The 16,755-nt window shown below is 53.1% G+C and overlaps 3 protein-coding genes across 3 annotated transcripts in view; 1 reads left to right on the top strand and 2 right to left on the bottom strand.

The window, feature by feature from the left end:
• The window catches only part of LOC309452335 (uncharacterized protein), a gene marked incomplete at both ends in the record, with an annotated part of 41,834 nt that overhangs the window by 1,782 nt on the left and 23,297 nt on the right, over nucleotides 1-16,755 (bottom strand). The gene's annotated exons all lie outside the window — the stretch shown is intronic.
• LOC309452328 (tRNA-dihydrouridine(47) synthase [NAD(P)(+)]-like) lies at nucleotides 1,112-5,296 on the top strand (the record flags this gene model as incomplete). The annotated part of the gene is given in 12 exon segments (XM_082076970.1): nucleotides 1,112-1,173; nucleotides 1,509-1,578; nucleotides 2,305-2,457; nucleotides 2,556-2,672; nucleotides 2,861-2,926; nucleotides 3,002-3,112; nucleotides 3,485-3,581; nucleotides 3,825-3,900; nucleotides 4,193-4,381; nucleotides 4,465-4,513; nucleotides 4,517-4,593; nucleotides 5,224-5,296. Coding segments are annotated over 12 exon segments (1,140 nt in total).
• On the bottom strand, nucleotides 7,547-9,878 carry LOC309452330 (uncharacterized protein; the record flags this gene model as incomplete). The annotated part of the gene is made up of 4 exons (XM_082076971.1): nucleotides 7,547-8,515; nucleotides 8,815-9,025; nucleotides 9,277-9,418; nucleotides 9,866-9,878. The coding sequence occupies 4 exons, from the start codon at nucleotides 9,876-9,878 to the stop codon at nucleotides 7,547-7,549; spliced, it is 1,335 nt and encodes a 444-aa protein (XP_081933097.1).

A 16,755-nucleotide genomic window follows, 5' to 3' on the forward strand; every position in this document is an offset into this window, starting at 1 on the left:
ACCAGGCTGAGCAATGCAAAGGCCAGAGGGAAGGACGGGAGCCCTGGCTTTAGGAAAATGGGTGGAGGTAGCACGAGGTGTTGGCTGAGGCTTCTGCACAGACCCAGTTCCAGCTCAGGAAACATCTCTTACCTCCGGGTCTTCCCTTCGATCGCAGACCCACAGATCTGCTCCTGAAAGGGAACAATTCCCCGTTAGAGTCTCCACCACCAGAGCTGCCGGGGCTCCCCGGGGGAGGCTTCCCCAGGAGACACAGCACAAGCTGCTCTTTCTTTGGGTCGCCCTGCACGGAAGCAGAAGAGCCCGTGATTTCTCCAGACGCTGTCAGCAGCACTCCCTTGCAGGAACCACCCACCTCCATCCATCCCTTTGCCCGCATTGTCCACCCTGGCATTGAGGTTTTGCAATAAATGCCAAGAGCCACCAGGAGCAACAGGAGGATGACTTGGAAGCACCTCAAGTCCCTCAAGAACTGCATCCTCTGCCTGTCCATCACAAACCAGTTCTTTTTGGGGGCCATCTTGTGCCTGAAAAAGAGAGTCCAGGGGCTGTCAGGGAACCAAGTGCTGAGCGAACCCCTTCAACAGCTGGATTTGCATTCTTAGGCTGAAAAGCTGGAGGAACCTGATTTCTGTCCACACTGCTCAACACTACTGGCAGCTCTTCCCCAGAGGAAGAGCTGCAGGAGCACCTTCTGAAAGAGAAGGAAAATAATCCATAAAGAGCAAATGAAGACTCTTGTCAGCAGCCTTGTGGTGTGGACCTCGCCCTCTCTTTGGCTGAGAAACCAGGATTGTTCTCACATAGAATCACAGAATAGTTTGGCTTGGAAGGGACCTTCAAAGCACATCAAGTGCAACCTCGTGCCATGAGCAGGAACATCTTCACCCTGATCGGGTTGCTCAGGCCCCGTCCAGCCTGGCCTGGGGTGTCTCCAGGGATGGTTCATCCACCACCTCTCTGGGTACCTGGGCCAGGCTCTCACCACCCTCAGGGGCAACGATTTCTGCCTCATGTCTGGGCTGGGGAACACACCCTGTTCTCCCCTTTGTTTGCACTGGCCCTGGACATCCCCTTCCCCCCGTCCACAGCAGAAACCTGCACTACGTACATGGCAAAGACGGACACACTCAGCAGACGCGTCCACAGGGAGACCAGGGCACCTGTCCCATGGCAAGTGAGGCTGAAGACCATCCCTGGGCAAAAGAAAATAGAGACAAGTCAGGCCTGTTTCTTGAGGTCTCCTCTCCAGGAGTTCACCCCCTTTGTCTCTATTTCTCGTATATCTCCAACCCTGGCATGCCTGGGTGCGGAAGCAGAGGGCAGAGGTCTCACCCTGCTCTTTATCATTTTAAGGGCTGTGCAGAGAAATGCTACTTAGGTGTACAGTGCCACTTCCACATGTTGGCGAGTACGTGGCCGCAAAGCTGGGCGACCTGGGCTGCAGCTGCGTGCTCTTCCAAACCTTTGGCAAGTGCGTTTACAGTGTCACCTGCCGCTTTGCCCAGTCCCACCTCGGAGCCGGCTACCAGAACAGATGAAGATCTTATAAAGCTGCGGGCATGCGAGAAGAAGAAGGTGAGTTTGGTTGAGGGCTGCCGTCTCTTGTCAAGTGGCTGAGATTGTGCTTGGGAAGACAGGAGGGAGCTCTGGGCTGGGTGAGAGGCAGAGGACAGAGCTGCCTGGGGACCGTGTTACTGTTGTGAGGAGCGGGATGTGGGAAGGTGAGCTCTTGGGGTCGTGGTGGTGTCCTTGGAGGGGGAGAAGCAGGAGAAGCTGCGGCTCCTTGCACGTGGAGGAGCTGAGCTGTTGGTGAGGGTGGAAACGAGCTGCTGGAAGAGTCGAGGCTGGGGCTGGTTGGTTTGTACTGCACGATGCCCTCCTCTCCTCCTTGTCACCTCCCGCCTCTCCTCCTCGTCACCTCTGTCCTTGCACCCGTTAGCCAGTCTCGCATCCCTCGGTCTGTAACTGCTTTGAGTTTTCTCCAAGCCGAGAAGTGAAAACAGCTGGAGCGGTTCAGTTTCTGGTTCTTTCATCCAAACAATACATTCTCAGGGAATAGCTGAGGTTCCTGAACAAAACCAGAGATCTTCTGGTTTTCCCACTGAGTTATTCCCATGGCAAGTGATAAACTTGCTGACTGGAATATCTTCCTCCATCCCTCTTGTTTCCCAGCTGGAAATCCAAGGCAAGCTCTACTTGGCTCCACTCACCACAGATCATTCTCTCCTTTTGTCAAATGTTGCTGTTCCACATTTGGAGCAGGGCAGATCTGAAGAACCACGTCTCTGCTGTCTCTCCCAGTGTGGTAACCTCCCTTTCCGAAGGATCTGCAAGCGCTTTGGGGCGGATGTCACCTGCGGAGAGATGGCTGTGTGCACCAACCTGCTCCAGGGCCAGTCCTCCGAGTGGGCTCTCCTCAAATGCCATCACACCGAAGATATTTTTGGGGTGCAGGTGAGTGCTGTCACCTTGATAACCTAAAAAAATGATAACTCGCTTCTGAAGAGAAAAGCTGCTTCTTGAACTCAGGCAACCTGTCCCCGCCTACGTAGCTGGAAGGGGCGTTTCCAGACACAATGACCAAATGTGCAGAGCTCCTGATCCAGACAATTGAAGTAGACTTTGTAGACATCAACGTGGGGTGTCCCATTGACCTGGTCTACAAGAAGGTAAGATGTTCTCTAGCACGGTTTGTGAGTCCTGTTGCTCCAAGTCTTGAGATGCTCCAAAAGTCTTGAGATGCTCCAAGTCTCAGCTGCATCCCCTGAGCAGAGAGCTGCTGTGGAGCAGCTCCAAGCAGCATCTTCACTATGCGAGGAGGCAGAAAATCTTGACTCTCCCGCTTTTTGTCCCCCAGGGAGGAGGCTGCGCCCTGATGACTCGGACCAACAAGTTTGAACAGATCGTCCGAGGGATGAACTCGGTGAATCGGCGCATCTGCCGGCAGCGGGGGATGAGCTGATGGAGCCGACTCCTGCCTCACCCTCCATTTCTGCAGGTGCCGGACGTCCCGCTGACTGTGAAAATATGGACGGGGGTGCAAGAGAAGATGAACGTGGCTCACAAAATAATCCCCAAGATCCGTGAGTGGGGAGCCTCCATGGTCACGGTACAGGGATCATTGGCCGTTGTCCAGGGAACTCTGCGCAACACGGGGGTGACTTTACCACTCCCCGCAGCCCAGCGGCTCTTTTAAACACCTTTGCCAAGCTGCGTACGAGGTTTTAGTGTTTTCTGCTCATGACTGTGAAAAATTCAGGTGCGGGGAGTGTTTTCGTGGGTGCTTCTGAGCTTTGCGTGCATGACAAAGGGAGATGGTCCCTGCGGTGCTCTGGGAGGGAGCTTTCAGCCCAATAAACCTCATTCCAGAGGGATCCTTGACCCCTGCCCGTGTCATTTCCTTTGCTGAAGCCCGTTATTCCCAGTCTGCTCTGCCTCCTCCGGGCATTTTTTGGGGTCTCACTGCAGGTTTCTTCGCCAGCTCCACGGCCGGTCCCGGGAGCAGCGCTACACGAGGGGCATGAACTGGGACTACATAGCAGAGTGTGCCAGAAGAGCCAGCCCCATGCCTCTCTTGGGTAGGTGTTTCGTTTTGTCACGTGGAGTGGAAGTGCTGCGTGTTGAATTCAGGAGGATTAGCCTGAAGGAGGTGGAGTGTCAGCAACATCCCTGGGGGGCTCAGAACATGAGCTGCGGGGCCTCTTTGGCCAATCTGGCTCTTGGACCCCGTGTCCTTTGTGAATTTTCTCCCATGCCTGGATTCGCTCAGCTTGACTTGCCCTCTGAATCGCTCTGACCTCTGGCTTCTCCCTTCTGGACAGGAAACGGTGATATTTTGTCTTATGAAGATTCTAATCGAGCCCTGCAGATGGGTGTTTCGGGAATCATGATCGCAAGGCAAGTGCTTGTGTTCCCCCCTGGCTTCTGAGCTCCATTGGTGCAAGAGTAAAATGGGAATTAAATACCTGAACAGACCTGAAACACCAGAAGTTTCTTCTTGGCGAAACTACTCTTTGAAAGTTGGTAAAATCACTTTGCATCTGTGGGAACGTCCAGCAACGTCCTGTTGAAATTGAGATAAAAATTCAAGCGGCACTGGCTGGCAGGTGAGTGCTGGAAAGCCTCTTAGATTAGTTGGCATGTTCAGAAGCATCAGTGAGGGGAATAACAATGCACTTCTTTGCTGCAGAGGGGCACTCATCAAACCGTGGCTTTTCACTGAAATTAAGGAGCAGCGCCACTGGGATATCTCTTCCAGTGAGAGATTTGGGATCCTCAGGGACTTCACCAGCTATGGCCTCGAGCATTGGGGCTCGGACACGCAGGGGGTGGAGAAGACGAGGAAGTTCCTGCTGGAATGGCTCTCGTTCCTCTGCAGGTAACTGCTGGCCAGGGATGCTCAGCACAGCGAACCCGCATTGTCCGAGCCACCGCACCCACCGCTGTTGCGTTTCACTGCAGGTACATCCCAGTCGGCTTATTAGAACACCTACCTCAGAAAATTAACGAGTGACCGCCTTACTACATGGGGAGAGACTATCTGGAGACGCTGATGGCAAACCAGAACGTGGATGATTGGATTAAAATAAGGTAGGAAAGCGTTGAATTTCAGTAAAATCGGTGGGAAGGGACAAGGCAGAGCACAAAGTCACCTATGGAAAGTTTTAGCTGAACCAGCATCCAGGAAATATGTTAAACCACCTGAACTCTAAAGAAAAGTACTGTGCACTGAAAATACAGTGTGAAATAGTTCAAGTCTTAAGCGAGGGCAAATGTGATCGCGCTAGCGCTGACTGCCATTATTTTGGGACCTGACCTTAATGCGGTTTGGCAGGAGCAGGGTTCTGGCTCCGCACACACACAGCGAGAGGTTGGGAGCAGCTTTTCGGAGGCTCGTGTTGGTTTTTGGCACGTCCCGGCCTGCAGTGATGCCACGTTCAGGTCACCAAACCCGGCACCGACCCTGGGGGCTCCGCGGCGAGAAGGACGTTGCCCTTACCTGGTGGTCTCGTCCCTCCGGGGCTGTGGTTTGGGGCTGAAGCTCAGCACTGTGGGTGCTTTTGTGCAGCAGCCTTCATTTTCAGGGAGATTAAAGTCTTGATTTGAGACAGCTGAGTGTAGTCACCATCGCTATAGAGCCACGGGGCCATAAAACAACTGTGTATGGTGCACTGAACACAAACCTCTCATTTTTTTGTTTTATTCTTCTCTTTCTTCCAGAGAGATGCTTCTGGGCCCTGTACCTACCAGCTTTACCTTCCTGCCCAAACACAAGGCCAATTCCTACAGATAGGGCTGAGGAGCCCTTTCCCGCGTCTGCGAGTCGAGCGGAGGCGTCGAGGGGCGGGTTGGCTCCAAAATGAAATAAAGGTTGATGTTTTTAGAAGCCCGGTTGTCTTCACGCCCCCAACGAGAGTCCTTGCCACGAGTCCCGCAGCAGATGGGCTCAGCCAGCCTCGCGGCCAGCGGTGCCTCGCTAGTAGAGAACAGTGCGATTAATTAACAGCATATGGGCCATTGCAGAGCTCTGGCCTCTGTTTCGCAGCAGGAGTTGTCCTGGCTCACATAGCAGAAGCAAAAGCCCTCTTGTTCCTCCCAGGATGTCCTTGGTGGTGCCAAATGATGCATGTACGATGTACTGACCCGATCCCCGGGGTCCTGCAGAGCACAAATAGTCCCAGCACCTAGGCAGATGTGCAGCATCCATCCCGTTTTTTGGGGAGCACACAGTGGTGGGTTCCGTCTCCTCCCAAGTGCCACCCGCCTGGGAAAGCTCAGCGTGCAGCAGCAGCCCATCCCTGCAGCCTGGGCACCTCCCCAGGCCCCACCAGCAGGTACGGCACCCCTGGCACCCTGTCTGCTCGGACACCCCGGCACCTTCGGCCCCTTTGCCATCTCCAGCCCCGGGCACTCCCAGCACCCACCACCCCTGTCCCCCGCACAGGGGTTCAGCCAGTGCGGCCAAGCGGCCCTGCCCTGCGTCATATGTGCCCAGAAAATCCCGTTTTCTGAGCATTTTCCCAGTGCCCGGGGCCATCTCTCCCGTTTCCCCTCCCAGAACTGAGTCTCCTCCCACTTTGCAGCCCCGTTCCCTGCACAGAGGCTCACCCCATGGGGATGTCCCGGCCACTAGCAGACCCAGGGGACATTGGTGATGGGGACCATCCCATGACAACTCCCTCTCCCCCTCACAGGGCTGCTGAGGGCACCATGTGGGTGCTGCTTTGACCCCAGGGTGTTCCGCATTCAATGGACCGTGCCCTATAAGCACTAGGGCACAGCGGTGGCCGCAGCCACTCTACTACTGCCACCTCTCATCCCATCTGGCTGCCAGAGCCTGGAGGAAAAATTCACACGTCCGACCATCTCCAACAAGGCCACCGCTGCAGGGACAACCCCGGGCCGCCATGTCCGCCCCAGCTGCTCAGCTACCCCCAACAACAAAGCCGCTGGGGACCCCACAAGCCACCTTGCGGTCCCCAAGAAGATCGTTTGAGAACATGCCCTGAGCAAGAAAGAACTCAGTAGTGTCCCCAAGCCTGAAGAGCAGGGGCACAAACAGAGGCACAAACAGGGGCACAGCCCTGAGCCCCCAAGCAGGCACAGAACAGCGATGGAGCTGCCGCTGTCCCAGGCTGCCCCGGCAGAGAAGCAGGGCTGCAAACGGAGGCACCAACGGGGGCACAGCCCCGAGTCTGAGCCCCCCAGCAAGCGCAGGGCAGGGGTGGGAGGGGCGGGATTAGACGAAGAGCAGGGGATGGGGTTCTGGGCAGGGTGGGGGTTGGAGGGGTTTGGGAGGATGCGATGCTGCATTGAGCGGGGGCTGGAGGGATTTGTGAGGATGGGATGCTGCATTAGGGAGAGGGGCTGGAGGGGTTTGGGAGGACGGGATGCTGCATTAGGGAGGGGGCTGGAGGGGTTTGGGAGGATGGGATGCTGCATCAGGGAGGAGGGGGGCTGGAGTGGCTTTCATGGGACCTTTTTTCTTTTTCGCTTTCCATTAAATGCTGTTTTTCCAGAACTGCTCTTTGCCTGTGTGGGGTGGGGTGAAGGGGCACTGAAAACCACAGACCCGGCTCCACCTCCCTGCTTCAGCAAAATAACCCCAAATCACCCCCAGAATGGCGAGGGAGGCACTGCAGGGCAGGGACCCTCCTGCCCTCGTCTGGCTGCACCTTGGGCAGCTGTTTTTCCCCTCCCTGGTCCTGCAACCAACCAAACAATCACTACACTAGCCAGAAATTGCCTGGAAATCTCATCTCCCTTTATTGCTCATTTCCCACCCCAGCTCCACAACCTGGGGCCCATGGAGCACCCGACGACCCCAGCTCCGCGGGTCCGGCCAGCAGCAGGTGCATTGAGCCCCCATTCCGGACGCTGGTGACGGTGCAGCCCCCGCTGCTGCTCAGCACCCCGAGCTTAATCCTGGCCCAAAACTCGGGTCCCTGGAGCAGCTGCAGCACCCACCACAGCTCTGGGCGGGGGGGGGGGCACAGAGAAAAGGAGAAAAAAAAGAATCCCCAAACCCAAATGTAGAGAAGCCTCAGTGCTGCAGGACGAGCTCTCCCCTCCCGATGCTGCTGGAGAAGCCGCTGGCGCCATTGTGGCTGTGGGGCAGGTGCAGGACCCCCTTGCAGAGCCCGAGGAGCTCGGACACCCCGGTTGTTGCTGGGGGGATCCCGGGGCGGGGTTTGGGATCCCGAGAGGAGCTGCTGGCCCAGGGGGCCCAGGCGGGCGCCCCGCTATCCCAGGCACCGCGGGGGCTCTCGGGGCTGGAGCAGCTGCCGGTGCCCACGTTGGCGTCGAAGGGAGGGAAGAGGTCACTGGAGAGGAGCGATCCGGTGAAGGTGTCGCTCCAGTCGCTGGGATTGAAATCGCTGCTGGGCCAGGTGGGTTCCGAGGGCTCCTTGTTCAGGAGGAGCGATGGCAACACTGAGGCACCGTTCAGCTCCTGAGCGCTGAGCAGGGAGCCCCTGAGGCTGTAGGGGAACATCGCGGCTGTCGCCTGCGCTTTCAAACCCAGATGATCCACCAGCTCCTCCACCGCCTCCAGTTTCTTCTTGGAGCCCTTCCCGCTGAGCTGGACCACCCTGATGCTCTGGCCACCCGGGTGTCCGAGCTCCTCCAGGGCTCTGCGGGCGCTCTCCAGGCTCTCGTACTCCACCAGCGCGCAGCAGCGGCTCAGCAGCTCGGGGAAGCGCGACGCGTATTTGCGCACAGCCGAGGGCAGCTTGCGGCCCGGGCGCAGGATGCAGATGGAGGCGATGGCACCGAAGGGGCTGAACATCCTCGTGATGGTCTCCAGGAAGTTCTTCTGCAGCGGCAACAGCGCGTCCTGCTTGTGGGGCAGCAGCTCCCAGGCCAGCAGCAGTTTGCTGGGGGGCATGCTGAGCAGGGACTCGGGGATGGGGACACGCCGCCGCACTTTGGTGCCCTCCTCGTTCACTTCCAGCACCTCCGAGAACCGCAGGGCGTAGAGTGTGAGCCGCCAGTCGCGCGTCAGGTATTTCACCTGTGGAAGAGACGGGGGTCACCACGTCCCCATGAGCATCTCAGGCAGGGACCACCCTAAGCCTGCCGTCCGGGCAGGCTGCGACCCCATCAACCTGAAACCACAGCAAAGCAACGTCCCCATGCCACATGAGCATCTTTGGGGTTTGCAGGAGAACGTTCCCAATGGGCTCTGGAAATGGTAACCTGGACCTCCCCATACACCCCAGCAGAAGCAGACAGAGAACAGCCAGACACACGGACACCCTCCACATGAAGACCACTTCCCAGCCCCGCTGGCCAGCACCAGGGGCCACCTACCTTCTTGAAGGACGTCAGCAGTTTGATGCTGACGAAGCCCATCTTGTTCTTCTGGATGTCTTTCAGCAGGAAGGCATCCTTGGCCAGGTTCTCATTGGAAAGGTAGAACTCCACCTGGGACAAGATCCTCCAGACCAGCTGTGGGTCAGGGATGGAGCAGCTGCGGTCCAACAGATCAGCCCCCAAGGCATCACTCATGTTGCAGAAGCTCCTGGCAGAGCAGCAGGGACACAGGTGTGCGCTGGTGGCCTTTGGGATGTCAGCACTGCCCAGTCTCTGCCATGAGGGCAGTAGGGACACCAGGGACCCCAGCCCTGCCCTGAACACAGGGGAACAGCAGCCTGCGCCCTGCGAGGCTCCCGGTGCTGAGATCGTGAATCTAAACCCATCCCAGAGAAGAGACACGTTCCCTTGGGGACAAACACGAGGTGAGACCCCGTGCACATCCCAACAGCCACGTACCCGCTGAAGCCCTTGCCGAATCCCTCACGGCTGAGCAGGGCGAGCGAGCGGCTCCGGGACGCACAGACGTTCAGTGCCGGGACAGAGTTTCTTTGCGCTATCAGAGCCCACTCCAGAGCTACGTGACAACATCGTCCTTCATCTGGGACGGCAAACAGGAGGAGGACAGGGCTGGGACACCTCCTGACTGCAGAGCCCCCGAGCCCAGCCCAGCCATGGGGGAGCAGAGGCAGCTCATTGCTGTGTCCTTACCTGCTTGGCAGTGCTGGGAAGGGTAGAAAATCCTGATACTACATCCTAGAGACCCACAAATAGCAAAACCCAACCCTCCCCACCTCCAAAGTGAGGTTCCTGAAAGACAAAGTGAAAAAGAAGGACAAAAACAAAGAAAGAAAGAAAAAGCCCTCAAGACAAGCAGGCTGCTGGTTTATAAGGGGAGCTGCCCACTAAGAGCCCAGGTGGGTGCTTATGGACCCACCAGGCTCCAGGTGAGACCTGTCAGGGGTTAAACAGCCCCAGCTGAGCCCGGAAGCAGCTGGGCTGGCCTGCGGTGACCCCAGAGCAGGTGGAGGGGCAGAGACAGCGCTACCGGCAAGCGGCATGGCCGTGGTACCGGCACGGCCATGAACTGCTGCTGTGAAACGGAAAATCATAGAATGATTTGGGTTGAGACCTTCCCAGCTCCCCAGTGCCCCCCCTGCCATGAGCAGGGACATCTTCACCAGCTCAGCTTGCTCAGAGCCCCGTCCAGCCTGGCCTGGGATGTCTCCAGGGATGGTTCACCCACCACCTCTTGCTCAGGGTCAGGAGGTGCTGCTGAGCCCCTCAGGGGGAAATAACCCCCTTGTTTGGGCCCTGAGACTTGGGATCTGAAGGAAGAGGCTCAGGCTGGTCCAGCCACCCCTGCACGACTGGCACAATGCAGAGGGAGAGCGAAAAAGGATGCAGAGGGAGAGGCTGAGGCTACACCTTCCCCGTCCCGAGGGCTCCCAGCAGGAAGGAGCCGTCGCTGGTCACGTCCCTGTGTCCTGCTCCCATCCTCCACAATCAGTCTGGAAGCATCATTACAAGATGCTTCTTGCAGCCCCATCTCCCACTCCGTGGATTCTGGTCTCACCCCCCAAAACAGCCGCCGTTTTGCAGTGAATCCACCTCCCTGCACACACTGGATCCCTGGCCAAAACCTCTTCAATCAGACCAGACCCTGCACCTCCCCACAGTGCTGCAGCGTCTGCCTGACACCTTTTAGTGATTAAAGAAGAAATGGGACCACAACAATCCTTGTACAGGCCAGAGCATTTGATAGATGTTTATTGCTATTCAGGTTTAGTCGGGAATTGGGTGCATTGGATTGGGGGTGAATCCAGGTCAATGGAGGAGTTTGCTTTAGTCGATGAGGACTGGGTTAGGGAGCAATTAAATAGTCTGCACATCCATAAATCCATGGTTCCAGATGGGATGCACCCGCGGGTGCTGAGGGAGCTGGCTGAAGTCATTGCTGGACCGCTCTCCATCATCTTTGCCAAGTCTTGGGAAACGGGAGAGGTGCCCGAGGATTGGAGGAAAGCAAATGTCACTCCAGTCTTCAAAAAGGGCAAGAAGGAGGACCCGGGTAACTATAGACCGGTCAGCCTCACCTCTGTCCCTGGGAAAGTAATGGAACAGCTTATCCTTGGTGCCATCTCAAGGCATATCAGGGATAAGAGGGCTATTAGGGGCAGTCAGCATGGCTTTACCAAGGGTAAGTCATGCTTGCCCAACCTCATAGCCTTTTATGAGAATGTAACAAGGTGGATGGATGATGGCAGAGCGGTGGATGTGGTCTACCTTGACTTCAGGAAAGCCTTGGACACAGTCTCCCACAGCATGCTCACAGCTAAGTTGAGGAGGCGTGGTCTAGACAATAGAGTAGTGAGGTGGGTGACAAACTGTCTTAAGGAGAGAAGGCAGAGAGTGGTAGTCAATGGTGCAGAGTCTAGTTGGAGGCCAGTATCTAGTGGAGTGCCTCAGGGGTCAGTACTGGGGCCAATATTATTCAATATATTCATTAATGATTTAGACGAGGGAATAGAGTGCACTATCAGCAGGTTTGCTGATGACACCAAGCTGGGAGGAGTGGCTGACACGCCAGAGTGCTGTGCTGCCATCCAGAGACCTGGACAGGCTGGAGACTTGGGCGGGGAAAAACCTGATGAAATTTAACAAGGGCAAGTGTAGAGTCCTGCATCTGGGCAGGAACAACCCCAGGTTCCAGTATAGGTTGGGAGATTACATATTAGAGAGCAGTGTAGGGGAAAGGGACCTGGGGGTCCTGGTGGACAGCAGGATGACCATGAGCCAGCACTGGGCCCTTGTGGCCAGGAAGGCTAATGGCATCCTGGGGTGTATTAGAAGGGGGGTGGTCAGTAGATCAAGAGATGTTCTCCTTCCCCTCTACTCCACCCTGGTGAGACCCCATCTGGAATATTGTGTCCAGTTCTGGGCCCCTCAGTTCCAGAAGGACAGGGAACTGCTGGAGAGGGTCCAGCATAGGGCAACAAAGATGATTAAGGGAGTGGAGCACCTCCCTTATGAAGAAAGGCTGAGGGAGCTGGGTCTCTTTAGTTTGGAGAAGAGGAGACTGAGGGGGGACCTTATTAATGTTTATAAATATATAAAGGGTGAGTGCCACGAGGATGGAGCCAGGCTCTTCTCGGTGGCAAACAATGATAGCACAGGGGGTAATGGGATCAAGCTGGAACACAAGAGGTTGCACTTAAATTTGAGAAGAAACTTCTTCTCAGTGAGGGTGGTGGAGCACTGGAACAGGCTGCCCAGGGAGGTTGTGGAGTCTCCGTCTCTGCAGACATTCAAAACCCACCTGGACATGTTCCTGTGCGACCTCACCTAGGCATTCTGGCTCCAGCAGGGGGATTGAACTAGATGATCTTTTGAGGTCCCTTCCAATCCCAAACATACTGTGATACTGTGGTGCTGTGATAATTTGATGCTGTATTGGGATACTGTCTCTGGGATGCTGCACCTAGGATGCTGTATCTGGGATGCTGTATCTTGGATGCTGTATCTGGGATGCTGTATATTGGATGCTCTATCTAGGGTGCTGTGTCTGGGATGCTGTATCTTCGATACTGTATCTAGGATGCTGTATCTGGGATGCTGTATCTTGGATGCTGTATCTAGGATGCCGTATCTAGGGTGCTGTATCTAGGATGATGTATCTAGGATGCTGTATCGGGGATGCTGTAACTAGGATGCTGTATCTGGGATGCTGTATCAAGGATGCTGTTTCTAGTATGATGTATCTGGGATGTTGTATCTAGGATACTGTATCTGGGATACTGTATCTGGGATGCTGTATCTAGGATGCTGTATCTGGGATACGGTATATCGGAAACTGTATCTGGGATACTGTATCTGGGATTCTGTATCTAGGATGCTGTATCTGGGATACGGTATCTGGGATACTGTACCTGGGATACTGCATCTGGGATGCTGTATCTGGGATGCTGTATCTGGGATGGTATATCTAGGATACTCTATCTAGGATGCTGTATCTAGGATGCTGTATCTGGGATGCTGTATCTTGGGTGCTGTATATGGGCTGCTGTGCCTGGGATGCTGTATCTTGGATACTGTATTTAGGATGCGGTGTCTGGGATGCTCTATCTGGGATGCTCTATCTGGGATACAGTATCTGGGATGCTGTATCTTGGATGATGTATCTAGGATGCTGAATCTGGGATGCTGTATCCCGGATGCTGTATCTGGATGCTCTATCTAGGATGCTGTAGCTGGGATACTGTATCTAGGATGCTGTATCTGGGATGCTGTATCTAGGATGATGTATCTGGGATGCTGTATCTAGGATGCTGTATCTGGGATGCTGTATCTTGGATACTGTATCTAGGATGACATATCTGGGATGTTGTATCTAGGATGCTGCATCTAGGATTCTGTATCTTGGGTGATGTATCTGGGATACTGTATCTACGATGCTGTATCAAAGATGCTTTATGTAGAATACTGAATCCAGGATGCCTTATTTGGGATGCTGTATCTGGGATACTGTACCTGGGATGCTGTATCTGAAATGATGTATCTGGGATGCTGTATCTGGGATACTGTACTGTTAGAGAATGGCCAAGAGAGAAAGGGCATGAGACCCTCTCTACGGAGAGGATCTCTTCTAGTTAGCCTGAGTAGGCCTCAGTTAGCATGAGCTGAGCAAGGGTAAGTGAGAAGGTATTGCCTGAGAAAGGCCTGGACAAACAAGTCTCAGGAGGCAGCTCCTGAGAAAGGCCTGGATAAACAAGTCTCAGGAGGCAGCTCCAAGATAACAAGGGAATTCACATACCAGGGGGGCCACAGAAGGGGATGGACTCATTACGTATGTTGGGATGGGCTCATTACGTATGCTATCAAATCGGTGTTTGACGAGTAGGCATAATTAATAGAACCACTATAAAGGTCTGTGCTCTGTATCAATAAATTGAAGCATGTTTATCATCCGCATCGGATGGCCGCATTTCTTCCTCCATCGCTGTCGGCCCGAACCCATGTCGGGGGTCTTGACCCCCGACATTTGGCGCCCGAACCGGGACCTGAAGGCCGAACACGGACTTGAAGGCCTAACAGGGACCCGAAGGACTAACGAGGACTTACAAGGATTAATGGGGAATCACAAGAACTAACAAGGACCACGGAAAGTACCACGGGGCCGAAGCGACGGAACCGACAGGGCGCCGGATCAGCGACCAGCGGGCAAGAGCGACTGAACACTGTGCTGCGGTGTGTCGTCTCCGACGCCTGAACCGATTAAAGTTCGCCACTGAAGGGCTACTAAAGGGCAGAGCAATAAAGGGCAGAGCAATAAGGATATCGCTGAAAAACATAAGTGGATACATAAGAGGACACATAAGAGGACCGGCCGGAAACATAAGAGGTACCGTGCCAATTTCATTATGGATAAGGGGAGGCATGGATTTAAAAGTAGCCTTAAATCTTTTACGGAGCTTTTTAGAAAAGCGGGGAGTTGATAATAGTTGCGTTAAACAGCTAGCTGGTCTAGTAGCAACAGGGAGGACTAAAGGGTGTTTTCAGGATCCTGATTTATTGTTTGATGAGGGAGAGTGGATCAGCGAAGAACCTCAAAGGACCTGTCAGGAGTTTTTCAAATAGAGACTTGGAAAAAAAATGGGAACTGTGTTGTGGAAGGCAGTAAGTCACCGTGAAAAATATATTCTCGGCCTTGTAACCACCTGGAAACTGATAATTACTACAGTGAAGCAATTAAAACCTGAAAAGACTGTTACGAGCATTAGTGACTCAAAACTTGAACTTTGGGACAATATAGAGCAGAAAAAATGGGATAGAGTCAGCAATGGAAATCATGGGACTGTCTTAAAAGACCTTAAGGCTGAACGACATGCTGCTGCCGGAATTTTTGCAGCGTTGCAGTCCAGGGCGGGGGGAGGAAAAATGCCGAGCGGGTGGCCTCCTGTACCGTCATCTAACAGCAAGTCCAGGGGATTGGAGTCAGACAACTTGCTCAAAGAATCTGTGACAGATGAGAATGCTAAAGTCATAAGCAAGTGTACTATCAGTCCTTTTACCAATTCTACCAGTCTGCTTTTACTGTCTTTCAACCCTCTAACTCCTACGAAAGAGCGGAAGGAGTCGCCGGATGAGAACTGGGCAAAAGAACTCTGTGAAATGCGACAGCTGCAATTTATTGACTATCTCCAAGAGGCCGTCAGTAAGCAGGTCGAAAACTTAGAAGCTGAGGCAGCACGAGTGCTGAGATTAGCAGCAAAGAATGCTAATGTTTGCTATCAACATGTTATTTGTGAGTTTTACAGCACATATTAAATGCTCCTGTGTATTGCCTCTCGGAAAATCAAGCAGCTTGTCAGGAATGTGAGTTAACTGTTTTCAAGCAGACCTGTGCGTTTCCCCCCGCTTCCCTCCCTCCCTCCCTCCCTCTTCTCAAGGTTTTTACTTGCAAGATGGGGTCAGGAATAATTGTTTTCAGTTGTGTTCCTAAAAAATCAGTATTGGGAGGTGTTTTAAAACTTGGGAAAGCACTCGGAATTTTAAGGAAGGAAGATCTTGTTAAATATTGAAATCAGTGTCGGCTGCTAAGTGTCCGGAGGATAGAATCTTGTTGCAATTAATGTTGTTTTTGAGGCCAGCAGAATAGGACAAAATGAATCCCTACAAGAGATCATTAAATCCTTTCAGACAGCTGAAAGGGAGTTAACTGATAACACACAGGTCACAGCAACCTTGTTAGAGTCTGTGAGGTTCTTTCCTTATTAACCTGTTTTCTTTGTGGGTATCTGTTTAAGTATGTTGCAATTTTGGTAGGTTTGTGCTATATGGTAAGGTAGGTTCGTAGTCTGTTAAATCATGAGAATCCGTTGACTCAAAATGCGCATTTTGTGATAATTCAGAAAATCATGAGTAATTCAGTTCCTTACTGCGTGAATGTGGTCGTAAAAATTTTTGCGTGTAGTAGCTGTTATTTTTCTCTCTAGCGTACTAGCCTTATTCCGATATCCAGACTTGCGCAACTCTGTGACAGGCTGTCTCTCATGTCGGTGCACTAAATTTGGCTTTTTCGTATGCACATCAAGTAAAGAATCCAGGTTTTGGAATAACAGCTGTAGCGCGCCAGATGAGACACTGAAAACAAAACAAAGCAAAAAAGAAGGCCTTGCTCAGTCCGGCGAGTGCCGATGGGGGTCCAGCGCACACTGACTTTTTTTGTCAGGGAGACCCAGAGGTACCTCCACCTGGCTGAGCAGTGAGCGGCTCAAGGGTGCAATGCAAAAATTGAGATGTTGTCTTGAATTAGTGTAAATTCCGCCTTGCTTCACCTTAGGATTGCATCCTTACACATTAGAGTAATTGCTTATACTGTTATCTAGTAATTTTGAGGCTGGAAAAGAATTTAAAGTGTTGAACTCCGCAAAAAAAAAAAAAAAAAAAAAAAAAAAGGAAAGGAAACTGTTATAATGGATGTGAACTTGGTATTGTATGAAGTTATGAAGTTGTGTTTAAAGGTTGCTGGAATATGAACTGATTTGGATCTAGGACAATAGAATAATGGATTGATGTTTATTATACTGTTTTTTGACATGTCTAATTGTAAAAGGTAAATGGAACTAAGGAATGTGTAACTGAGAGGTTTCCCAGAGCCTCCCACTTCGTACCAGCCATTATGCCAGCTGCGTGACCTTGGTTATCTCTAAACTGCAGCACGAAGAGAAAGAAAAACAAAAATGGAAAAACCTGGCTGCCTGCTTTTGAAGCAGTGAAAAAGGGGGGGTCCCCCCCCACTGTGGCGATGTAATACTGAATGGAGCAGTCCGAGGGTGCAGTTTGAGGTTATGGGAGAAAACGGAAGAAAGGCCGTTTTTTGAGACAAATGGAATGCCAAATTTGAAACAAAGTTTTAATACATGAATACTTATAGTT

Source organism: Streptopelia decaocto (genome assembly GCF_964273445.1).
Source record: "Streptopelia decaocto genome assembly, contig: HAP1_SCAFFOLD_30, whole genome shotgun sequence".
Taxonomy (NCBI): Eukaryota; Metazoa; Chordata; class Aves; order Columbiformes; family Columbidae; genus Streptopelia; species Streptopelia decaocto.